The 27,398-nt window shown below is 42.9% G+C and overlaps 1 protein-coding gene across 5 annotated transcripts in view; it reads right to left on the reverse strand.

Annotated features, from left to right (window-relative positions):
- The window catches only part of KIAA0319 (KIAA0319 ortholog), a 99,560-nt gene that overhangs the window by 68,478 nt on the left and 3,684 nt on the right, over positions 1–27,398 (reverse strand). For all 5 annotated transcript variants that reach the window (XM_050941792.1, XM_050941791.1, XM_050941790.1 and 2 more), the window contains exon 2: positions 8,710–8,874. In XM_050941792.1, the coding sequence (XP_050797749.1) occupies positions 8,710–8,758 (49 nt within the window). In that variant the 5' untranslated portion in view covers positions 8,759–8,874. The remainder of the gene's footprint in view (positions 1–8,709; positions 8,875–27,398) is intronic.

Here is a 27,398-nt window from a genome sequence, read left to right on the forward strand (position 1 = left end):
TTGTAAATGACACCTACTCTAACACTTTTCAACGTACCAAACACCTAAGGGAAATGGCTAAAACTACTCCTCTGGCCAGCCACCTTATGATTGGTGGGGAGCCTTATGAAATTGGCTGCCCGGATTTGGGTGGGTTAAAAAAAAAAAAACTCTTGGTGGGTGTTGTTGGGGCCATAGTAGTCCTTATAATACTGTGTTGCTGTATTCAGTGTGTCCCCTCCCTCATAAACTCATGTAAGTCAGTTTATTCTTTTCCCACTTCAGCTAAAAGCCTTACTCTCTTCGAATTGGCCCAGGCTGAAATTGCCAAGCGGCCCTTGAGATCTTGAAATAGGGTGTAGCTTTTTGATTAATAGTTATCTCAAAGCTACAAATGGAGGAATGTTGGGTCTAAACTTTTGGTGAACTTTGGGGAGCCAAAACACACCCAGACTGGCCGTCTCTGCATAATCCTTTCTGAACCCTTTATCGAACAAAGCACTGACCTGCAAACTACTCATGACACCCCCTTTATTAAGTAGCCATTAGCCTTTATCTCTATGCATTTACTTGTTAAACTTGCTTTTCCTGTAAAATCTTGATTGATTATGCATGACCATTATCTTTTGTTAATCACTTTGTTTACTTCTGTGTATAAATATTGATGCTCACCCCTAATAAAGGGGCCACACTTAATCTAAAGCTTTTTAGAGCTAAGGATAGTGTGAGCCCGTTGATCAACGCATTGGTGTCTGGTCTCTGACAGAATTGTGTGCCCCATACCAACTCCGCACGAACTCGGGTGCTGGAGAGGTGAGTGAGGACTTGCTTTATTACCTAACACTTATAAGGAATCCCCCAAATCCCTCTTTGAGCTGCAAGGTTCCCCTGCTCCACACACTTCCTGCTTTACTTCTCTGCCCTCACTGCCTGAAATCATAACAACGATCTTTCTACCTGAGCAGCATGGGACAGCATGCTTGAACTGGGCAGAAGGATTCCAGGAAAAACTAACTGAGGTTTCCTATTCTCTCACTGTCGGGTTTCATAGGCCAACTGAGGCATGAATGGCATGGAGATTGTGGTAATTTACTAGGCACCAAATTGTGTGTGGCCTGGTGATTATACAGTGATATATTGGAGGTTATCAGGGTTGTTTATAGGGCAGATGGAAGCCCTTGCATGATTACGATGACAGTGCACATGGACTGGTTTGGTCATTGGGTCTAACAGTGAGCTGTGCAGCAGGAGAGTTTTCGGTATTTTAAGTGAGAAATATCAGATGGAACTAATCCAGCCGTTAAGGACTGCAAAGGGGAACCACTGATAAGGAAGAGCAGGTCAATTTTAACCCCCGTCCCTTTAAGAAACTGATTTGATGTCAATCTGATGCTCTGAGATTCCCCCTCATCCCACTTATTCCCTCTCCAGCATTCTTGGCCCTGGCCTCACCATAGCCAGTCAGAATTGGCTGTGGAAGAGGAGATCTTAGGGGAACAAATCAAAGCAGTCCCATCTCCTGGAGACTGAGCATACACACACACACAGCGCTCCTGGCTCCTGCCATTGTGGGAAACATGGGACAGACTCAAAGCCCAAGCATGGCCATGCTGCCACTACTCAGCCAGGCTAACCTTAGATTTTAAAGTTGTAGGTAGGAATTCTGCTAATGCCGAAGAAAAACAAGCTGAAACTGCAAACAGGTATTTCTAACTGAGTGGCTGTTTCCAGCCATTTATAGCATAGCTAGTTTTCAATCCCCCGGCTTGCTGGAGTCACAAATTCAAATCCTCAAAGGAATGACTCATCTCTTTATCCTTCCAGGGTAGACAAATTCAATTCTGTGTATTTTCTACATGAGCATCTTTTGAAATAGACCTTAACTGAGGTCACATGGGCACGAACTACATGAATACGGAAGATCCAGTGTTAGTTTTCGTAAGGATAGGGTAAGGTGGGGTCTGCCCCAGTATCCTGTGCCAAAATCTCCTCTCCCCACACCACTGTGCTGTGGGCTGGCTGGCTTCCACATCCAGAGGTGGCTGCATTTTAGTGGTGTTATGTGTACATTTATATTGGTCAGAGCTTTGGGAGCCTTTGAGAGAAAAGATGCAATAGAAGTGCAAAATATTGTATTATGCTATCCTTCTCCAGCATCATAAAAGGCTGAGACACTTTTGATGAGATTCTGGAAATAAATTAAAAAAAAAATAGCTGTCTCCCAAGATGAGAACTTTAATTCCAACTTTCAAGCCAGAGCCAATTTTCACAGCTGAGTTATAAGCCTCTGAAGAATAGGATTTATAACATAAATGCAGACAAAGGCTTAACTCCAGCAGCCTTAGCAGGGATCTATAAAAAAAAATCACTATCCTCAAAACCAGAGAAGCCAAATTATCCAGAAGTTCATCAAAATCTAAAGTGGCACTGCATGAGTTTCTGAGGGGATGGCGTACACCTCTGTACATAAGGAATATGATTTCATTCTCTACCCACAGCCTGCTTTCATCTTATTTAGAGCCTTCCCCTCCCTGAAATCTTGTAAGCTTTTACACAGAGATACTTCAGGGAAAGCAGAAGGCCTGTTTCTTGCTTCAGAGACCATTCTAACTGCAGATTAAACACTGGAGGAGGGGAAGAGCAAATAGAGAAAAATGCTAAAATTATATAAAAGCAAATCATTGACACGTGGACAAAACCAAGAGTATTGCAATTAGATTTACAAACAATGGGCTGCAAAGCTTTTACAGTAATTAGAGCTGCAGTCTGCAGGATGTTTACAATTCTGTTATAGGGCCCAAGATCAGCTGCTGAGCCTCTCTAATTGGTTCACTGATCCTGATGGTTCATCTTCATTTCACAGGTTGCCAGGATCCCTGTTTGTTGCTGAGAAATCAAGAAGCAGACTGATTTGATTTCTCTCTTGACCACTTGGTGGGAATCTTTCCCTGCAGCTGTGCTCTGGGAAGGAAAAGGCTATTTACCCACCTCATCCCCTGTATCCCTATGTAATATTGGGCAGGATTTTGGGAGACATAGGTCCAGTTCTCTGCTCTGCTACTGGTTTTTTGTATGACCCTGGGTAAATCACTCACTCTCTTTGCTTCGATTTCTCAGCTGTAAAACTGGGGATAAGGGTACTTCCCTAACTCACAGAGTGTTGTGAAGGTAACTACATTACAGATTGTGAGATGCTCAGATAACAGGGGCCACATCAATACCTTAAATAGATATAATTTTTTTTTTGGAATGGTGAGTAATTCATTCAATTTGAAATATACTTAAAATATGTCCATATGCTAGGTGCTGTACAAAGCCCATAGACAAAGACAGTCCCTCCCTGAAATCCTATAGCCTAAAAAGATTGCAGAGACAGGACTCACCATGAAATCCAGAGGAGGAAATAGCTTCACGTGCAGTTCTGTTCTGAAAAGTGACTCTAAAATGGGATTGTGGTGTTCAGGTTTTATTAAACTTATCAAGAGATAATACCAAACTCAAACAAGTAAAAAGTTGGTCTTTCCAAGCCCTGCACATACAACCTAGACCCTGAAAGTCAAGCTGGGTTCTTTTCCTCTCCAGACATCATCAAACTCTTAAATTGTTGCTTTTGGGTTAAATTATACTGGCTGTTGTGCTGGACAATCCCACTATTTGAAAATTATGCCCTCAGTGACACTTGTGAAACCTCACTGCAATCAGCAGGCCTGCACAGCTGTACCTCATTGGAACTGGAGAGTAAACAATTCTGTTGATGATCTCAAGTAGGAATAAACTCTAGGCCCCTCTCAATAAGCTATGTTGACTCCACAATGCTAAAGCTATAAAAATAGACTTGACTCACTAGAGTCAGCTGCTATGACTTTGCACAAATGAAGAAAGGAGAGGAGTTGCAGAGGAAAGTGCCATATTTACAAAATAATTGATCAGAAGAGAATGACGCATTTGCTAACTCTCAGGATTTTATTGTGACTCTTGGCATATTTGGAGTTTTTCTTAAAGCCCCAGCTCCTGGAATCATGTGTTTCATGAAAATCCTGTCTTTCATTTAAAAAACAAAGTTTCTGGGCTCTGCAGTTGTGAAGAAAAGTTTTAAAAACATGATTCTAATGTGTCAAAAATCAGAAAGCAAATCAAAAGAAACTAGATTTTTAGTCTCATTGTGATATTTTGGGGTTTGATTCACGATTTTTGAGCACATAAGGTTGGCAATAGTGTACTGAGAACTCACAGCTCGTAGAAATCTCAGGGGAAGTGTGTTATTAAACAGAGAAATGGCACCTTTGTAAATGGCATTGAGAGGTTGCTTTATGCACACAGGGCTGCATTGCCCAGAGCAAGGAGATGGGAGTTCTACAACATCTGTAATTGTGACTATCTTTGTTATAAAGGCTAATCTCAGAACAAAGTAGCACAGCGTGAAAATGCAATAGCTGAATATTGCAAGTCAGACATGATGGCACCTCTGAGCTTTATTACGCCAGTGGAAATGAATTGCAATAAAATGATTTTATAAGATCACTGTGATGCCAGGTTGGAGTATGCCTCTGCAAGTGTGTCATACTGAATTTAATCCAATATATTGCACTGTCAACTAAACAGTTGTGTCTATGATGGTAACCAATGCATGCTGTCTTTATCAATGAGAGAGCTGTACATTCCCTGCTTTAGTTCAGTTGGAATGGCATTTTATAGTTATGAGATATAAAATAAATATATAATCAATTTTGGAATGCATTAGCACAACCACTCCTGATAGCATGGCCAGAATAATTTAGACCTCATTCAACATAAAATGATTTTATCAATTAATGGATTTATATCAGTGGCAATAGACTCCATCAGTGTTTCTCGAACTTGGGACGCTGCTTGTGTAGGGAAAGCCCCTGCCAGGCCGGGCTGGTTTGTGTACCTGCCGCATCCACAGGTCTTGCCGATTGCGGCTCTCATTGATCGCGGCCAATGGGAGCTGCTGAAAGCGGTGGCCAGTACGTCCCTCGGCCCACGCCACTTCCAGCAGCTCCCATTGGCCTAGAGCAGTGGAAGCCATGATCGGCCGGACCTGTGGAAGCGGCAGGTACACAAACCAGCCCGGCCTGCCCAGGGCTTACACAAGCAGCGTCCCAAGTTTGGGAAACATTGGACTACATTATAAGAGACTCATACATACTTAAGGCCTTGTCTAGGCTACAGTTTTGTTAACAAAAGTCAGCTTTCAACAACAAAACAGTGGAGGTGAACACACTGAAGTGCTCCTCCCACCAATGTAACTCCCCTTTACTGCTGACATAATAAAACCACCTTTATAAGAAGCATAAGGCGTATGTCTGCAGACACTGCGTTCCTTATACTGGTGATCATTCTTGTCTATTTCATGGCTCCCGGAAAGAAAGCTGGCTTCTGGCTCCCAGCCAGGCCAACGCTCCCGGCTTGGGCTCCCCATTGGGAGCCTTGCTGCCCACCAGGATGCTGACTCCCCGCTGGAAGCATGGCAGCCAACTGGACTTTAGGTGCAGATTATCCCCCCGGAGGCGAGATCAAAGCTCGGATGGGAGTGGGGAGGCGAGAACTGCACGGAGCTGAGAGCCCTGGCCCTCAGTCCCCCACACTGTCCCTCTTCAGTCGGTGGAAGTGCTCCTAGCGAGGATGAGCACCACTGACAGGAGGAGGGTACTGTGAACATCAGCCACCACAGTAATTAATGCCGTGGCTGTAAGTCATAGAATCATAGAAGATTAGGCTTTGAAGAGACCTCAGGAGGTCATCTAGTCCAACCCACTGCTCAAAGTAGGACCAACACCAACTAAATCATCCCAGCCAGGGCTTTGTCAAGCCGGGCCTTAAAAACCTGTAAGGATGGAGATTCGACCAGCTCCCTAGGTAACCCATTCCAGTGCTTCACCACCCTCCTAGTGAAGTCGTGTTTCCTAATATCCAACTGAGACCTCCCCCACTGCAACTTGAGACCATTGCTCCTTGTTCTGTCATCCACCAACACTGAGAACAGCCGAGCTCCATCCTCTTTGGAACCCCCCTTCAGGTAGTTGAAGGCTGCTATCAAATCCCCCCTCACTCTTCTCTTCTGCAGACTAAACAAGCCCAGTTCCCTCAGCCTCTCCTTGTAAATCATGTGCCACAGCCCCCTGATCATTTTCATTGCCCTCTGCTGCGCTCTCTCCAATTTGTCCACATCCTTTCTTAGTGGGTGGCCCAAAACTGGACGCAATACTCCAGAGGTGGCCTCACCAGTGCCAAATAGAGGGGAATAATCACTTCCCTCCATCTGCTGGCAATGCTCCTACTAATGGAGCCCAATATGCGGTTAGCCTTCTTGGCAACAAGGACACACACACATCAGTTTGAGATTGTAGTGTAGACATGCCTTAGTGAGATATAAGGAGAAATTATAAGTTGCAACCAGAGTTTCATGAGGTCAGCTGACCCACGGATAGGAGGTGCTGAGTGTCAAAGACATGATACATAGCAGTGACAGTAAGACACCAATATTCATTGCCACACTTGGGTCAAAGTTCATCACATGAGTCAGTGTCACATAAGTGTGTACTTAAGGTCACACAGCAGGGGTCAGTACCCACTGACCTCAGTGTCTGCTGTTATATGTTCCCTTTACAAAAACCAAAAATGCTCTCAACGAAAAACAGCCACGCCAATCTAATTCAGACAACTAATAAAAAACACAAATAGAACCATCCAGTGTACAGGTCAGGGTAGCTCATCTCAAAGCCTCTGACAAAGGAGAGGACTGGTTTTTAGCACCTTCCAATAACTACTATTCTCTCTCAAGCATACTGCATCAAGCCCTTATCATGCAAAATCAAGCGAGCTAGTGAAAGAGTCAGCTCAAATAGCCCTGGAAGACTTAACAAATCCATGCTTAGGACTGTTAGGAAAATGCAACATACTTCACAGTTCTTTAGAAGGATCACTAGTTCAGAGAATCAGAGATAGAAAAGCTAAAAATTTTAGCACAAAAATCTAACAAGCTTCTTGAGCCACAGACAATTCACTTTGAAGGAATTACAAAAGGCTATGTCACTGTCACAGAGAGTGAGCATACATTGACTTGTTACAATGAGCATCTCCTGGAAGATGCTGAACACTCTCCAATTCAGTTCGGGAGTACGGCACGTCACAGAACCACACCCTTACTGAACTGTCTTGGCAGGGCACTGAAAGGGTTAGAGTCTCTGACTTTTCCACCAAAGTTAATGGAAGTGTGCAGAGGAGGGAAGGCACACAAACAACATTCGTTAACCCCTAATTTATTGTTCAGAACTATTGCCTCAGGGACAGAGAGAAGTCTGGAATACATACCCTATGATGCGAGAGATAAGTAACAGGTTTGGTTTGGAAAAATAATTGAGACAGGGTTAACAAGATATAATTAATGAACAAGTCTTTTTAGATATCATGAAGGGTTTTTTAGCCTAGTAATAATTAACTAGAAACATTACTATACACTCCTATAATTTGGTAACACTCTTAATGAGTCAAATTCATTATTCCTTACACACAATAAGCTCCCACTGAAATTTTCTTCACCAAAGAATACCAGTGTGGGTCACATATCAGGACGTCAAATATGGTTTAAATAGGATTGACTATATGAATAGACACATGCATCCACTGTTTACTATACAAAAACAGGCACATCTTCCCCTCTATGGACATACCGTACGACCGTTCCACAGTGTTCTAGAGGATGGTTCTAGACTCACCACCAAAATGTCCAGGAGTTAATGCCATCTCATTCTCATATTCAGCAGTTTTATTAAAACTAGGCATACTAGCAAGAATCTCCCTTATTAAGCAGCTAATCCTCCTTGCATCTCAAAAGACTTGCTGGAGTCCAAATAATTCTTCTATTAATTTACTGAATTCCAATAATGTAGATTCTGCCAGTATCTCCACAGCCACAATTCCAAAAACTGTTAGCTCTCTGGCAAAATAAAGACCTTATATGTACATTTGACCTTTATTCTGTAGTGTCTGTGCTAACACTGCCAACATTAGAGATAAAATGATGGATGATAAACAGGTAGTATTGAGAATCTCTACTACTTTTCATTTGTTTGCTTATAGCTAACAAAAAAAAAAGTCACCAGTGGTGGTTGGGGGTGGGAGAGAATTGGTAGCATTTCCCTAAACTATGTCTTTTTGAAAAGAAATTCTACTGACCTGAAAAAAAATGCATCTTTATTTTCCATCCACCAGTGGCTTGATCAGGCCTCAGCTCTGATGCCTGAAAGCATTCATCCTTCAAAACGTTGTGCTTTTCATGGGCACCTGTGAGGACCTACTCCTAAAGAACAGGTGCGGTCAGTGCTTTTTCTCTACCACAGTGCTGCTGGAGCATATGGCCCTGCCCAGACCTAGATATGCCTCTTATAGTGCTCCGTTCCCTTTGCACACCCCAGCACATGTACCTAATTATGGCTGACCCAGAATAGATAAGGAAAGGTTTCTTGGAACCTTTCATCCACCCTCACCTGCACCCTATCTGTAGTGGTCAGAAATCAGTTTTGAACAGTCTCTGTATAAAGTCCCCTTTCTGCTATCAGATATAGAATTGTTATGTCACCAGAACTCTTCTTAGTGAGGAACAGCAACAGTCTCCTTTCCTCAGCCTATTCTTATTACAAAAATCAGTAACGTTTTCTTCATTCACTGTGCACGATTCAGACATTAACATAAGAAGTAAACTCCTACCTGTTATTGCCCACAGCAACAAGAACAGAGTGCCGAGCTCAAATGCCATTCTACACCAGGCAGGCAGTGACAACCAGGCTTCTGGCCAGCTGTTTGGAGATGATATGTCACCTTAGTGTAGGTTTCCTCTAATACTGTTTAGTATCTAGCTGGAGCCTTGAAGGGCTGTAAAAGGCAGCAGAGGAAGAAATAGGTCAGACATTAGCATTTTAGAGTGTCACAGCACAAGCAGAGAGGATAAATGTAGCCTTCACAATTACTTCCCCAGCTTCTGTGTGATGGATGAAATAGGAGATTGGGCAAAACGAAGAATAAATTACTTACCTGTAACTGTTGTGCTTTGAAGGTACAGAAATAGCCTACACTCTTGGGTTCCTGTATCTACAAAACACCAGTAACCCCTCTATGCACTTATTGAACAAAGGGAGTTTATTTCTGCATAAGTGGAAAGTGAAATGCAACCTTCACTGTGGAGCCATTAAAAACACCTTCAGTATTAAAATTCCAGGCTTCAAAAGATAAGTCTGTTAATTTATGGGACTTCTTGTGTGAGTAAGGCAGACAAGGGCCTCTTTGAGATTTTCAGGAAGACGACCTTTCTTCTCGGGACTGTCAAAGTTCCTCCAGGAAGCTCAAGCAACTAACATATGGACTTAATGGGGAAGAACTAATTCCAACATCCCATTTGAGAAGGAAAAACAAGTTTTATTTAGCTACAATCTACTACGCATACAAAGGATACAGAGGCATACCCCATAAGGAAAGGGAGCTGAACCTTTAGCTTGGGTATAGCCCTTTAAGTACAGAGAATCACAGCTAGTTTCCTTTGGTAGTCAGCAAATGGCTGGAGTTTGTTACCTTTACAAGTCAGTCACTGAGCTGATTACTGAGGTGCGCCTTACAACTTGGCAAGTGACTGACCTGATACAAAAGAAGGAGAAATACAGGAAGAAGAGACTGTTTTGACATGGTTCTTTTACACAAGCTGATCTAAACATGGTAGATATTGAAACCGCTCCAGATTCCAGCTGGACTTCATCTGCTCCACATAGAATCCAAGTGGCCATGCAGCACCAATCCATTAGGAAAGGAAGAATCTCCAAGGTCCCTACAAACTATCTGCAGTTTTGGAGAAGGGGAAGGTTAAAGAAGAAAAACATTTTGCTGAGAATCTCAAGTCCCAAATGTGAAAAGCAGGGAATATGGCAAGCTGCCTGCAAAACTGTGGAAGGTTATTCACTTTTCAGAAGCCCAACACTCATTTTAAAATATTGTTTGGCATTTATAAGCCTAATTCTACCAAACAAGCAATAAAATTCCTTTTTGAGAGACGCACTATTACAGAGAATCCATGGCACCAAGCATGGAAACCGTTATTCTGATTTATTCAGCTGATATAAAACCAAGGAAAGAACAACTATCTGTCACAAAATAACACTACTTTATGCTTAAGAGTGTTTTGATATTTGCAATTACAACTCCCCCTCCAAAAGAAATTCCTAGAAACAGGATGAAAATGTATTAATCCACTTTTTCTTCCCACTCTGACCACCCCTTGGTAAGCGTCAACTATTAAACAAAAAAAAATCTTATTTTAATCTAGGACTAGCATCAGCAAAAGCTTGTGCAAAGCTGGGGTGTGTTTTTGTAATTATTCAAATAAACTAAATTCAACCCAGCTGTAGCTCCACATAGGGCAATGAAGTTATATTAGGAATTAATCTGGTCCAGCATGCTTAACTGAGAATGAAAATAATGATACTTTGTTCTTAAGCAGCACCTTTTTCCAAAGGATCTCCAAACACTTACAAGCATTAGTTAATTTTCATAAGACACCTATAAGCTAAGCAATTATTATTTAATCCATTTTATATTTTAGGAGCTAGGGATAGCAATTCCTATTATTAAAGTTGCCAACCATTTCTTATTATAACCCCAAAGTTCAACTACTTATAACTTTTTCAAATTTTAACTACTGGGACTGAAACTTTCCATGTTTGGTCTCTGTTTCAGGTTTAAATTCCTTGGGATGTTTCAGCTGTTTTTGAGAATAACATTAGGGAAAAACAGGAAATTTTGCCAACCTTAACAATTATTCCAACTTAAAAAATCCCCAGCACCTCGGGGTTTGAAACAGAAACTTGCAATTTGGCAGAGGGATAGGTTCCTAGAGTCAGAAAGATTTTTTTCTGTGCTGTTAAAAATCCATCCAGAACTGGACAAGTCATGAGCCACAGAAAACCGCCATTTGTGCATGTGCAGTAGAACTTATTAGGAGCTTGATCCTACAAATCTAACCTCTGGGTATGCTCTCCACCCCTCACTGATTTCCTGAAGCAGTCCCACAAATCAGAGGTGTCTCTTTACGATGGACTGGACACATGCTCCTCTGGCCTAGGGGAAGGTGCATTGGATTGGAAATCAAAACAAAGGGTGAAATTTCACCTATTCTTCTGACTGGAATTAATATTAAGGATTGTGAAGTATACAGAGTTATTAAGCAAGGCCTTACGCCCTTCCCCCCAAAGGGAGGTAAGCATCAGTCCCTTCACTTTACAGAAGAAGTAAGTAAGGGTTCCACAAGGCCGTATCAGGCAGCAGAACTGGGAACAGAATTCAGGTCTCTAATACAGAAGACCCAAGACTTAGCTACACTGCGTCTCATAAATAATATGCCAATTCTAAGATGGCTTCAAAATGGAGCCCCTCCTGTATACATAACCCATTGTTTCACTGTAATATATTCCATAGGTGCCGACTCCATGGGTGCTCCGGGGCTGGAGCAACCAAGGGGAACTCCCCCCCTCACCTTCACCTCCGCTTCTTCCCCTGAGCGCGCCACATCCCCACTCCTCTGCCTACCTCCCAGCGCTTGCCAAAGCCAAACAGCTGTTTGGCAGCCCAGCAAGCACCGGGAGCGGGGAGGAGCAGGAACGTGGAGCACTCAGGGGAGGAGGCGGGGATGGGGCGGGGATTTGGGGAAGGGGTTGGGCTAGGGGCAGGAAGGAGGTGGAGTTGGGGTGGGGACTTTGGGGAAGGGGCTGGACTGAGGGCAGGGGGGTCGAGCACCAAGCGGCGCGAGCAGAAGTTGGCACCTATGCTATATTCCCCCTTTAGTGGCTGGTTCACAGAGGTTAACAGCTTGATGCTGATGCCAACTAATATAGATATTGCTTTAGCAAAAATTATTAATATCTTTGCACTGCTGAATCTCTTGGATTCAAACCCTACTTATGATGCTTGTGGAACATGGGGTTGTTTATACAACAGAATTTGTATCTTTCTAGAAAATTAGGTTTCTATAAACCTTTGTTATAAATATGAAAGTAAGGTGTCAAAGATAAGCATTAAAAAGGCAACAAGCTTAATTTCATCCAACTTGCATATGCATTATGATACAGACTGTTTTTACCCTACAGGCCACCTGCCTCACTCAGTGCTTTTTTATGATGATAAGTAACTATTTTTATTTACTTTCTATGTAACAAAATCGCCAAAGCCTGCTCCCACTGACGTCAATTGCAAAACTACCTTTGATGTCAGTGGGAGCAATATCAGATCCAAAATGTGTATAATGCTAAAACTAAGAGTGCAGCCTTTCCTCCATTAAAAAAATAGAACATCTGTTTAAAAATAATAATGACTTTAAATGTCTAAATAACTGGGTCCATGAACACTCTCCAGAGGAACGCAGGGTGTAGCTGTGGGAAAGGATTCCGAGGTTAAGCAAGTTCTGCAGACATATGCCACTAAAATGAAACTATTTTCTTTCATAGGAATACCATGTACCCTCACCCCTCTGATTTATCCCACGATATTACACTGTCTACGTACAAGTGACATCAGACACCCTACATCAGAGCTTACTTATCTTGATGTAGATAAATCAATAAATGCATGTATTTAAAAAATGATGTGAATGAAAAGTCTGGTTTAAAATCACAAAGCCAGGGGATCTGGTATTATAGCTGAATCTCTGTCCTGCACTCACACATCACTGAGCCCTTTTATTTTCATAATGATGGGAATAGAGAAGATAATGCTGCCAGCATTAACTTTGAATTTTCTTGGCTTTCATCAGCTTAAGTCAGACGTGTAATCACATTTCAGAGGAAGAGCTGCTTAAAATGGACTTTATGAAAATTTATATGACAGTAAAAATATACATTGCCTTACATTGAAAACCACTTTTTTTTTCTGAGCCAGCTTTCAGCTTTACTTAATTCAAATGGAATTCTGTATCTGGCAGCTTGAAACAAACATTTCCACTTCGTGATTTTTCAACATGCTCAGCAGCAGGGCAGACCCCAGCACCACTGTTCAGAGGACAAAAAAACAAAACAACAACAACTCAATTTCCCGCAGAACCTTTCTCTGTATTTCAAACCTCCTGGGTTTTAACATAGACTAAAATCATTTTTGCTGTTAGAGAGAGGAAGGGACCAGCCAAGCATTAACATTCCCTATATATAAATTACCCCAGGGTTAGAACAATAAAAAATTGTACAGACTGGGATTACCTAGATTAGGGATATCTGAATTCTTGGTCTGCAGAGTGGTGAATATAGCATAAGGCACCATATCCAGGCCCTATCTTCCTCCCATTGACATTAGTGACAAAACTCCCACTGGGCTCAGTCAGGCTCATACAGGAAAGCTCAGAATCTTGAAATGTAGTTCACTGTTGGTACTGATGGTATTTGCATCAGCTGTGAGAACAGTTCTCCTTGAAGGTAAAATAATCAAAGACTGGAAAGAGGGTATGGTTAGGATAGTCACAGAGCAGCTCTAGAGAACTGCAGACTGCCTACCAGTGGAATGACAGGACTCTGAATACCTTGCTCATTAGCAACAACTTTATTCCTGGGGGAATTCTGCACCAAAAAATTAAAAATTCTGCAGATAATATTTTAAAATTCTGCAGAATTTTGCAGATTTTATTTGTTAAAATAACGGTATATAATCACGCTGGTTTGGTAATATATTTAAACTATAATCCAACGGATGGAGAATGGGGGTGGGGAGTACTGGGGAAAATCCTCAAACCCTCTTGCCCAATAGTAATGCAGCCAGATTTGACCCTTTATTTCTATGTATTAGTCAACAAATATATGTAGCCATATGCTCAGGGTTACATCATAGGCAACTGAAGAGCAAGTGAGGGATGGGGAATAAAACTCACAATTTATATTAGCTACGGACCTTCTCCAGAAAAGTCAGTAGCAAACAGTTCACGGAGCACATTTTGATAGGATTTTTTTTCAGTCAAAAATTTATACCAGTTCTAACCAGTAAAGCACCATAAGCATTTATAAGGCCATACTGTCCTTTACACCACTCAGGCAATGTAAAGGAGCCTTAAAACTTTTACACCTATTTTATACTCCTGCAGGAATTCACAAAGACAATGGGAACAATTCACTAAGCAGCCAGACTGCTACATTCTGCTCTGCCTGAGGGGAGAGAGCCTGCCCCACGCCTATTTCCTCAGAAACACCCCAAAGTCCTGCCCCTCTACGCCAAGCATGCCACAATACCAAGCAAGAGGGAAAGAGTCTCTTTCTCACACACACGACTACCTTGCCCCCTCACCCCCAGCAGTAATTTACGTCTCTACTGGCTGCCCAAGGTGCCTGAACCAACCTGCCTGCATTGCCAGGGAGGGGCACATGACCGATCCTGTGGCTTCTCTTTGCTTCCCTAGCAGAAGTCATTTTTCTGTGGGGAAGCAAAGCAATCTGCGGGGAACATGAATTCTGTGAACATGCAGGGATACAGAATTCCTCCAGGAGTAAACATCACCACAGGGAAGATTTTCCACTGCCAGGAACCCTGCATACTTTGGGTTATGAGGCCAGAAGAAGAACAGGTAGAAGTAATATCTGAAACACGTTTTTTTTTAAACTAGCCAGGGCTTGGCTACACTGGAGAGTTGCAGCGCTGGTGGTGGGTTTACAGCGCTGCAACTTATTCACAGTCCACACTTGCAAGGCACATACAGAGCTGCATCTCCCTGGCTGCAGCACTGGCTGTACTCCTGCTCTGCCTGGGGTATAACGATTGCGGCGCTGGTGATGCAGCGCTGCTCCGCCAGTGTGGCCACCAAAAGCGCTGTTACTGGCCTCCAGAGGTATTCGAAGGTATCCCAGAATGCCTGTTCAGCCACTCTGTTCATCAGTTCGAACTCTACTGCCCTGGCCTCAGGTGACCCGCCCTTTAAATGCCCCGGGAATTTTAAAAATCCCCTTCCTGTTTACTCAGCCAGGTGTGGAGTGCAATCAGTGAATCTTTCCAGGTGACCATGCCTCCACGTGCCAAATGAGCCCCAGCATGGAGCAAGGGCGAGTTGATGGACCTCATCAGTGTTTGGGGGGAGGAAGCTGTGCAGTCACAGCTGTGCTCCAGCCGTAGGAATTACGATACCTATGGGTAGATATCAAGGGCCATGCTGGAAAGGGGCCATGACTGGGACGCGGTGCAGTGCTGGGTTAAAGTGAAGGAGCTGCGGAGTGCCTATTGCAAAGCCCGCGAGGGAAACCGACGCTCCGACGCTGCCCCCACGACCTGCCGTTTTTACAAGGAGCTGGACGTGATACTTGGGGGTGACCCCACTGCCAATCTGACGACCACGATGGACACTTCAGAGCGGGGGGGAGGATGGCGGAGAGGCGTAGGAGGAGGAGGAGGGGGAGGGGAGGTAGGAAACCGAGACTGAGGGTGCTGGGGTGGGGGGAGACACCCCCGAGTCCCAGGAGGCATGCAGCCAGGAGCTCTTCTCAAGCCAGAAGGAAGGTAGCCAGTCGCAGCAGCCGGTACTTGGTGAAGGACAAGCAGAGGAGCGGGTTACTGGTAAGCGGCTTTTATCTTCAGGATGGAAATGTTTTGGGAGAGGAGGGGGGGTTAAGGCTGCATGCATGCATGCCTAGATGTGGAATAGCCCATTGATGTGGTCTATCACGTCACGGTAATCGGCCTCGGTAATCTCTTCAAAAGTTTCAGCCAGAGCGTGGGCAATGAGCTTGCGCAAGTTTACAGCGAGAGCCACTGTGGTCCTTGTCCCAGTCAGGCTAACGCGTCCATGCCTCTGTGCCGCGAGGGGTGGGGGGACCATTGCTGCACACAGGCAAGCTGCATAGGGGCCAGGGCAGAATCCGCATTGCTGTAGAAGACTCTCCCGCTCTTCCCAGGTGACCCGCAGCAGCGAGATATCTTCCAGGATTAACTCCTGTGGAAAATGTTGGGAGATTGTTCACTGGAGGTGTTCCCTGCAGCAGCTTGCTTTCCTCAATGCACAGAAACCCCAGCACAGCCCTGAAGCAATCATTCCCCCTTCCTAGGTGACCCGCAGCAGCAAGATAGCTTCCAGGATTAACTCCTGTGGAAAATGTTGGGAGACTGTTCACTGGAGGTGCTCCCTGCAGCAGTTTGCTTTCCCCAAAGCACAGTACCCTTTACTCACCATATCGTGGCTCCTGTGGGTTATGTGCGCTCTGTTTGGTATGGGAAAAGTATGCTAAATAGAAGACTGTAAACTCCTTCACTGTGTGGGAATAACTGTCTGGGTGAGATTATAAACAATGCTGCCTCTGTTAACTGTTGCCATTTTTGCCTTTTGAAAAGTGTCCTTGACTACTGGACTGCCCGTATCATCGACTGCTCAGAGGCTACAAAACCTCAGGAAGAAGCTGCGAAGAAGCAAAGAAGACATGCTGAAAGCAGTTATGGATCACTCTGCCAGAGAGAGGAAAAAACTGCAGGACTGGAGGAAAAAACTGCAGGACTGGAGGGAAAGGGAAAGCAGGATCTGCCAGAGAAACGCAGCAGCTAAGATGAAAAGCACAAAGCAGCTGATAAGCATCCTGGCGCGCCAAGCGGACTCTATCTAGTCACTCGTAGCCCTGCAGGCAGAGCACTACCGTGCCCCCCCCCCCACCCTCTCATCCCAAAGCTCTTTCGCTTGTGCCCCAATGTCAGCTACAAACCCCCTTCCCCAGCATCCAGGGTCTTACCACCACCAACTGCCCCCAACACCTGTACGTTCACCAACCAACCCTGAGAACTACGACCCTTACCCTCTGCACTCAACCCCCATCACCATGCAGTATAGGCATCCTGAAGTGCAGCAGTCATTGCACAGCACTCCAGAGAGGACATATTCAAACCTGTGACTGCACAGTTCACCACCCCAGCCCCTTGCCCTTTTAGGTTCCCAAAAAGTTGTGTGTCTGTCAAGAAAGTTATTTTCTTTTCAATAAATGAAATCTTGGCTTTGAAAACAGTCTTTATTACTGCAGAAAGTGAAAGATACCGTAGCCCAGGAAAGAAACAGGCACTGCAAATCATCTTAGGAAACAGATTCCTACTAACATTGTAACCACTGCACTTCACTCCTGTGCAAGGCACCAAACATTACTGTTGGTTTTCAGCCTCAAATTCCTCCCTCAAGACATCCCTAAGCCTTGTAGCCCTGTGCTGGGCCTCTCTAGTAGCCCTGCTCTCTGGCTGTGCAAATTCAGCCTCCAGGCGTTGAACCTCAGAGGTCCATTCCTGACTGAATGTTTCACCCTTGCCTTAACAAATATTATGGAGGGTACAGCACATGGAATAACCGCGGGGATGCTGCTTTCCCCCAAGTCTAGCTTCCCATACAGAGATCGCCAGCACCCTTTTAAACGGCCAAAAGCACACTCCACAGTCATTCAGCACCGGCTCAGCCTGTAGTTGAACCGGTCCTTGCTCCTGTCTGGGAAAAAAGTCCCGGCCTGCATCTTCCTGAACAGGCCAGTGTTCCGAAAGATGCGTGCATCATGCACCTTTCCAGGCCAGCCTGTGTTAATGTCAATGAAACGCCCATGGTGATCCACAGGCGCCTGAAGAACCATAGAGAAATACTCCTTCCAATTAATGTCTTGGATGCTAAGTGGGGTGGTGCTAGAATAGGAATAAGAGTCCCATCTATCCCCCCTCCACAGTTAGGGAAACCCATTTGTGCAAAGCCATCCACAATGTCCTGCACGTTCCCCAGAGTCACGGTTCTTCTTAGCAGGATGTGATTAATGGCCCTGCAAACTTGCATCAACACGATTCCAACGGTCGACTTTCCCACTCTAAACTGGTTCACGACCGATCAGCGGCTGTCTGGAGTTGCCAGCTTCCAGACTGCAATAGCCACCCGCTTCTCCACTGGCAGGGCAGCTCTCAATTTTGTGTCCTTGAACTGCAGGGTGGGGATGAGCTCAGCACACAGTCCCATGAAAGTGGCTTTTCTCATCCAAAAGTTCTGCAGCCACTGCTCATCATCCCAGACTTCCATGACGATGTGATCCCACCACTCAGTGCTTGTTTCCCGAGCCCAAAAGCGGCGTTCCACGGTGCTAAGCATTTCCATGAATGCCACAAACAATTTAGTGTCATATGCGTCAGGCGACTCGATATCATCGTCGGACTCCTCACTGTCACTTTGGAGCTGAAGGAATAGCTCAACTGCCAAATGTGATGTGCTGGCGAGACTCATCAGCATACTCCTCAGCAGCTCGGGTTCCATTTCCCACAGAAATCGCACTGCACAGAAACCGTTGGGAGAGTCACAATGGCACCAAACGTGGACGGAAAAAACAGTGACTGCTGGGATGTGAAGCGATGCATCACGGGGCGTTGGGACAGAAAGCGGAATGACCCGCAGCCTTCCGTCCCCTTCCCACAACCCACGGCGCCAAAATGGGACGACGTGCTCTGTGGGATAGCTGCCCACAATGCACCACTCCCAATAGTGCTGCAAATGCTGCAAATGTGGCCACACTGCAGAGCTGGTAGCTGTCAGAGTGGCCACACTGCAGCGCTTTCCCTACACAGCCATATGAAGACAGCTGTAACTCCCAGCGCTGTACAGCTGCAAGTGTAGCCATACCCCTAGATTTCATGTTGATGATGTCCCTTCCCCAAAACAGGAAGATACAGAAGATGAAACCTCCTACTTATTAGACTGTCCTGTAAAAGCAGCAAAGAATCCTGTGGCACCTTATAGACTAACAGACGTTTTGGAGCATGAGCTTTCGTGGGTGAATACCCACTTCCTCAGATGCATGTCAGGATTCTTTGCTGCTTTTACAGATCCAGACTAACACGGCTACCCTCTGATACTAGACTGTCCTGATTTTTCTTTAAACAAAAAACAATTTCAAACTGAATCTTTCCATTAAATATAGCATTAAAAAATCCTTCAAAAGAAGGGTTACCCCAGGTAGAACTTTTCCACCAATTGCACCATTACAGTAACCCCTGGCATCTCTGACTACCACAGAAGAGAAGGGAAAAAACCATGACAGCAGCACTCACCACTAGTATCACAAGGAAATTATCCGGGGCACAAGCAGGCATAATTCTAATGCCAAAAGGATGGTGTAACAGTGGCAAACATTTCCAAATTAGGTGTCAAATATTAAGCATCTAAATAAAGGAGCTAATTTTCAAACTATCAACAACTGCTGTTGAAGACAATGAGATTTACTGGTGTTCGAAACCTAAGCAAAACAGCTCCCTTATGTAGGTTTTGAAAATTGGGACCCAAGGTTATAGACAAAACCTTCTTTATTGCAACTTCAGTACATATCTGTGATTCTGATCCTTTGTCTGTTCAATTTGTATGAAGTTCTGTATGTCTTGTTTAATAACTGCTATAGGTTATTATAGTCTAATTCTAGTCAATTTTGTCAGTCAAATTCAGAACTCCTACAAAAAGTAATTATGGGGACAAAAAACAAACTACTCAGTTAAAAATACCCTATTACGTTGTACTGAAGGACTGCAGGATCACTTGTCTGTGTAATATGCCCAAACACTCATCACTGCTATCCAATGCAAGTAACACAGCTAAAGCAGAAAAGTAATGATTCATTTAAAGGGTCATTTTACTGTACAATATTAAGCAGGTATGATAGCTACCTGAGTAACAAATGACTTTGTTATGATTTCTGCAGATACAGCAAACAACAAAGGAATTCCTAATAATGAGACACTTTAAAGATTATGCAGTACCAAGAACAGTTAAAAAAAAATGTATCAGTGAACGGTGTAATTGCTCTGATGAAAAATTAAAGTGCCATTGTCAGCATCAGAATTTACACCACATTGTGACTTATATTGACTGGAAACAAGTCAAAATCATTCAGGATTGCTGCCACTTAAACTGCAATACAGATATCATTTGCACAGCACTTAGTGTATGCACATGCCAGAGCACTTCATGCAATGTGGTAAAAATAAGCTGAACTCAATAAATGCATCAATATGAGACTCAAAGATGCCAAAGTACTTTGAATCCTCATTTGGCATAAATCCTAATCTTAGAAGGGAGGCACCTGAGGACAAAAACTGATGGATTGTTATGATCAGCTGGGACTGTGATCAACAGATCTTTTGGTTTCCACACATTCTTGATTTTTGTATGAAAATGGTATCTCCTATTAGTTCTCTGTATCATTGCTGAATATTCATTATAAAGGGGAATACAGTTGTCAATTTTCAAAATGTATTGTCAATATCAAACTAAAGAGAGAAAAAAAAACAGGTTTCAAGGAGTTGCTAATGGGACAGACAACCTCTTGGTTGATCTTGGTATGAATCCAGCTCATATTTGCAGTGCTGAAAGCCATGACTGTCCGATGGCTGATCAGTGGTCTCTGTGATGAGGCTGCATGGACATGGTCTCGGTCCAATTCGTAGTAGATGGGTCCTCATCACAAAAACCAATAGCCACAACTGGCTGCCTCCCTCAGCACAGAAGCCAAAGTCTAAATGAGGATGGAGAGTGAACTACCCTTTCATATTAGAGGTCTTGCAGGTCATATTGGGACACATTTGTGGGACAGGGAAAGGGAAGTTTGCACTGCCGCTTCCCATCCTGTGCATGAACAGAAAGTCTCAGTCTCCAAGACTGATACCTTTCATGAATACTAAATTAAAGAAAAAACTCTCTCTACATATATATAAAATCTGAACTAAGTAGTGTTTTAATAGATATATTTAATATATATATTTACATATTGCATATATTATATATTAAAAATACTACCTCTGATCAGATTACTTTAGAGTATTTTTGTACTTCTTTTGGCGTGCTTTTATATTGTCAAAATGGTTTACAGGATCTTTTATTAAATGCAATCAAAATTTCACTCAGGGACACAGACTAAGTTGCAGCTAAGATCATATTTTTACAATTAAGTAACAAAAACGAGTTACTCAATTATGCTAACTCTCATGATTTGATCACGAATCCTGAAATCAAGTGATCATGTCAGAATCTTAGCCTTCATTTAAAAAAAAGAAAGAAAAAGAAGAAAGTTTCTAGTCTTCATGGCTGAGGGGAAAAGTTAGAAAACACACATCCTAAAGACTCAAAAGCTAGAAGGCAAATAAAAAGAATCCAATACTTAACATCTTAAAAGTAAAATCTCAGGGGATGAAATCCTGGTCCCATTCATCTTCAACAGGACAGGATTTCACCCATGATTTTTAAGCTAATGTCATGATTTTTTGGAGCCCAACTCATTTGAACACTTAGGGCTGGCAATACTGTTATATAATGTCTGACTGTGATCTAAAGAACCCCCCAATGCCAAGTGGCACAGGGTTTGCTGATCTGCAACTGTATCTTCTGACAGGTTTGACGAACTAACCACATCTAACACATTGTTTTCATAGTAGATATCCAAAGAGTGTCAAGAAAAGTCTCTAATAAAAACTTATAAGTCATTCTGATCTTAACTGTTATGAAATGTATGGATGGATGTTATTTAAGGAGTTGTGTGTATGCACACCGGAAAATGTGTTTTAAAGTCTGAATCAAAGCAGGGTTGTCAAGCAGGTTTTGACTAGACAAAGGATGCATATTCACCTGCCTGCCTCAGGTCACAGGTAAAATAGGTATTGTAAGCCAACATAATGGAAGACCATGACAATGTCAACATGAGGATGTAAAGGCAACATGGAGCCAGCATACCAACTAATAAACCATCCTGATTCTGTGGACAAAACAATGAACTTTGGGGGATACAAGGAGAAGACAAAATACATCTTGATCCTTCACTGACGAAGCAAACAGAACAGTGTTTTCTGCATTCATGAAAGGGGGATCTCAGCCATGTTGATTGGAGATGCTGGGAGATTGCTTTAGATGAGAGAAACTACTTTAGACAAAGGTTTATTCTGTTAAAGTTAAGTTTAGACTCTAGGAACAGTGTTATACTTTTTGTTTTATATGTAACCATTTCTGTTTCCATTTCTATCCTTCCTATCTCTCAAATCTTAGCCTTTGATAATAAACTGATAATTGTTTTCACTATAAATATATCTCCCTGCTGTGATGTTATATTGGAGCTGATCCTCATTTGACTTGTAGAAGCTGGTGTGTTCACTATTCCTTTGGGAACAGCTTATCTGGTAATTTCTGTGAGTGTCCAGTCATCATGCAGGAATTTGGGGATTTGGTTGCACCTATCGTTAACATGCAAAGCAAAGTAAGGTCTGGCACAGTCCTGAGGAGACTGTTAGGGTGAAAGCAGCAAAGAATCCTGTGGCACCTTATAGACTAACAGACGTTTTGGAGCATGAGCTTTTGTGGGTGAATACCCACTTCTTCAGATGCATGTGGTGGAAATATCCAGGGGCAGGTATATATATGCTAGCAAGCAAGCTAGAGATAACGAGGTCAGTTCAATCAGGGAGGATGAAGCCCTGTTCTAGTAGTTGAAGTGTGAAAACCAAGAGAGGAGAAACTGGTTCTGTAGTTGGCAAGCCATTCACAGTCTTTGTTCAATCCTGAGCTGATGGTGTCAAATTTGCAGATGAACTGAAGCTCAGCAGTTTCTCTTTGAAGTCTGGTCCTGAAGTTTTTTTGCTGCAGGATGGCCACGTTAAGGTCTGCTATAGTGTGGCCAGGGAGGTTGAAGTGCTCTCCTACAGGTTTTTGTATATTGCCATTCCTAATGTCTGATTTGTGTCCATTTATCCTTTTCCGTAGAGACTGTCCAGTTTGGCCGATATACACAGCAGAGGGGCATTGCTGGCATATGATGGCGTATATTACATTGGTGGATGTGCAGGTGAATGAACCAGTGATGGTGTGGCTGATCTGGTTAGGTCCTGTGATGGTGTCGCTGGTGTAGATATGTGGGCAGAGTTGGCATCGAGGTTTGTTGCATGGATTGGTTCCTGAGCTAGAGTTATCTCACCAGTAACTGCACACCGCACCATAACAACTCTAGCTCAGGAACCAATCCATGCAACAAACCTCGATGCCAACTCTGCCCACATATCTACACCAGCGACACCATCACAGGACCTAACCAGATCAGCCACACCATCACTGGTTCATTCACCTGCACATCCACCAATGTAATATACGCCATCATATGCCAGCAATGCCCCTCTGCTATGTACATCGGCCAAACTGGACAGTCTCTACGGAAAAGGATAAATGGACACAAATCAGACATTAGGAATGGCAATATACAAAAACCTGTAGGAGAGCACTTCAACCTCCCTGGCCACACTATAGCAGACCTTAACGTGGCCATCCTGCAGCAAAAAAACTTCAGGACCAGACTTCAAAGAGAAACTGCTGAGCTTCAGTTCATCTGCAAATTTGACACCATCAGCTCAGGATTGAACAAAGACTGTGAATGGCTTGCCAACTACAGAACCAGTTTCTCCTCTCTTGGTTTTCACACTTCAACTACTAGAACAGGGCCTCATCCTCCCTGATTGAACTGACCTCGTTATCTCTAGCTTGCTTGCTAGCATATATATGCCTGCCCCTGGATATTTCCACCACATGCATCTGAAGAAGTGGGTATTCACCCACGAAAGCTCATGCTACAAAACATCTGTTAGTCTATAAGGTGCCACAGGATTCTTTGCTGCTTTTACAGATCCAGACTAACACGGCTACCCCTCTGATACTTGTTAGGGTGAAAGCCAACTGACTGCTGGTATCATGGAGCTCACACCCAGTTCAGCCCAAGCAAAACTTCCTCTCATCAAAGGCAGGTGAGTGATAAGGTGACTCACAGTTCTGGGCACATTGAGGAAGCATCATACCAATCAACTACTTATCTGCAAACCTACTTTTTGACTGACACTCCATTACCTGTCAAGACCAAAATGTTCAAGAGTGGTCACCTATTTTGGATGCCTGAGTTTGTGAGCACCCCATTTGAGACTCCTAGACCCTGATTTGCAGAAGTGCTGAGCACCCAGAAAATCAGAGGGCGAGTGCCCCAAAATTGAGGCATCCAAAAAAATTACACACTTTCAAACATTTTAGCCTGAGAGATAGAGCTGTTTGCTTTTTGGATTTGTGATCACTATTTTCTAGTTCAGTTTGAAGTGTCAGCAATTCAAGAACATTCTGGCTTTTACTTTAAAATGGTATTGGCAGTAATACTACAAACATTGATGGGGTTTACATATGAAATACTTCACTTTTATATTTAAAATGAGGTAACTGCCAGAAAACTTCTGCAGTAAAACTGACATTTTAATGCAGAAGTTTTCTGGCAATTATCTCATTTTAAATATAAAAGTGAGGTTCCTCTTTTTATGAACGTAAGATGATTTATGTCATTTTTATTATTTGACAATGTCAGACAACATATAGCTTGCTCAATAAATATGAGCAACCATTTTCTGGTATTCAAAGCCATATGCACCTGTCAACTAATGAATATTCCTAATTTTAGGGAATTGATCAACTTTTTATATTAAGGGAGTGCACTGAAGGATTCATGTTGTAAAATACAGACTCTGAAGTTACGTTAAGTACATAATTATACATATTTATTATAGCCTTCAATGGCCAGTCACAGTCTGATTGGCTGAGACAGGTTCATGTGACTAAGGTAAGATTACGTACTATTGCCTGCATAGCTTTAAATTATATTTGACGCTAAAAATATGGACCATCGATCCAATGATGGAGGCTGAGTCAAATGATCTGGAGGAGAAAAGTCTCAGTACAGGATTGCTTTGATATTGCAGGGCATTGCCAGCAAAAACAAAATCCTGTAACTTAGACATACATACTTATTCCACCATCCTTATAGTTCCTTGAAGCTGCTTTTAGACATGACTCCTGTCTCAGCTGGATTTCACACATACCTTTCGAGCTCCGAGTCTGAGTTTGTGTATGGACGGAGGGAGAGAGATTAGATACATTACCTTGGCAAAAAAAGTTCATTCGCTCACTCAACCAGGGCACGTATCTTTTGTTTCTCTTTGTTATAAGTAAAATATCACTATGATATTCATTATCACCAGTTATCCTGGGAAAGACTACAGAAGTATATCTCATGCCTGTGATAGTAAATTTTCTGACAGTTTTTCAAGGCTAAAATGGACAGTATTCCCCATCATCCCAAATCTGGAACATGAAACACAGTATGGAAAATGTTATATGCAATGTGCTCCACGATCAGATTGCCTGAAAGAGTAAATCACATCATGTGCAGTGAATAGAGGGGTGGGCCATTGGCATAGAGCCTGCTGGTCTTAGGACATTTTGCAGTTTACCAAAAGGCTGCAAAACTATAATAAACATGATCAAGTGGACAAGACAGAGGACATGAAGATATCCATGGTGACCAGGGCTTGATTGACAGCCATACATAAAGCACCATCTACTATCAATAAGCAACACAGCATGGCAAAAGAAGATGTGCCCCACATGTAGGTAGTAAGCAGTTCCAGGAGTGGCCTCAGAGAGCTGGTAATATACCAGTGGGTTTTGGGAGATGCTGTAGAATGAACTGAAAATGAATTTGACTCCACTGGCACTGGTGCTGTGTGGCAGGAGATGCATATCACAACAGCATTCTGAGGGGCAAAATGGAGAATATGTGGGTGTTCAGAGGTTAGGCAAGGAAGCAGTTGATCCATACAGTCAACCAACTGGAGCAAAAACAACAGTCACATCATAAATAGCCACAGGCATGTAGGATTAACAAAAGTGTTTATTTGAAGACAATGAAGCTAAAGAAAGGGCTATCCACAGGTACAAATCACATAGCACCATAACCAGAGCTGGATGTGCCCTTGGCAGTGATTAAAAAAGGAATTTTTTTTTAAAACTCAAAACATAATTAACCTGTGGAACTTACTGCCACTTTATATAATTGGGGCAAAGAGATTACTAGCGTTCAGAAAGGGATTAGACATTTGTAAAAAATAACAGGAATATATGCCATTAAAATAGATAAGGATACAAATTATCAAAGAATAAGCCAACCACTAACTGCCTCAGTTGAGGAAGTAACTTTTTACATTGACATATTGTTTATTATGGGGCTTTGTACCTTCCTCTAAAGCATTTGGTACTGGACACTGTAGGACACAGGATATTGGACTGTTGTCCTGATCAAGCATGGCAATCCTTATGATCCTAATAAGGATACAATGTATATTAACTCCTCGCTTAACGTTGTAGTTGTGTTCCTGAAAAATGCAACTTTAAGTGAAACGATGTTAAGCAAATCCAATTTCCCCATAAGTATTAATGTAAATGGGGGGAGGTTTAGGTTCCAGGGAAATTTTTTTCACCAGACAAAAAGCTATTTCATATATGTGTGTATATATACACATATATATATATATGTGTGTGTGTGTGTGTAATTTTATTTTTTTATATATATATATACACATATATATATATAAAAAAATAAAATTACACACACACACACACACACACACACACACACACACACACATAGTGTATATATACACATATATAAAATAGCTTTTTGTCTGGTGAAAAAAATTTCCCTGGAACCTACCCCCCCACCCCCATTTACATTAATGCCACCTACACAAATCTCCCAGCACAACCCCCACCCCCCCAGACACAAGTCAACACATGCAGCAGACACAATAACCCAAAATATCCCTGTGAAGTCTAGAAGGTCTGTACAGTCAGAGTTAATCAATGGAAATTGCTACAAGCATAGAGGACAACTCGTTGAGTTTAGAATATCACCATGATTCAATCATCACTGAGATTCGTGGGCTGTTACTGTTCAGTTTTAAGTTCTGGAAAGTGCTGACATATATACACATATATATGTGTATATATATATATATATGTGTATATATATATATAAAAATAAAATTACACACACACACACACAGAGTATAAGTTTTAAACAAATAATTTAATACTGTACACAGCAATGATGATTGTGAAGCTTGGTTGAGGTGGTGAAATCACAGGGTGGAAGAGGGTGGGATATTTCCCAGGGAATGCCTTACTGCTAAATGATGAACTAGCATTCGGCTGAGCCCTCAAGGGTTAACACATTGTAGCTAACGTAGACTCACAATCTACGAGGCAGCATAACTGGAGGAAGGGAAGATAGCATGGCAGACAGAGACATAGAGACACACACTCTGCGTGTGGGTGAGAGAGAGAGAGATGCACATTGCCCCTTTAAGTACGCTGACACCCCTCTAAGTACGTTGCCTTTAAAAAAAATCAGGAAGTTGAGACCACAGCTGCAGCCCGCAAGCTCTCTCTGTCCTGAGCCCTGTCTTGTTCCCTCCCTGCTCTATATGGAGAGCGGGTAAGCGGGGGGCAGGAGAAGAAGGGAGGGGGACACCCTGACATTAGCCCCCTTCCTCTCCCCTCTCCTGCACAGCAA

The sequence above is a fragment of the Gopherus flavomarginatus genome, chromosome 2 (assembly GCF_025201925.1).
Source record: "Gopherus flavomarginatus isolate rGopFla2 chromosome 2, rGopFla2.mat.asm, whole genome shotgun sequence".
In the NCBI taxonomy this organism is placed as follows: domain Eukaryota; kingdom Metazoa; phylum Chordata; order Testudines; family Testudinidae; genus Gopherus; species Gopherus flavomarginatus.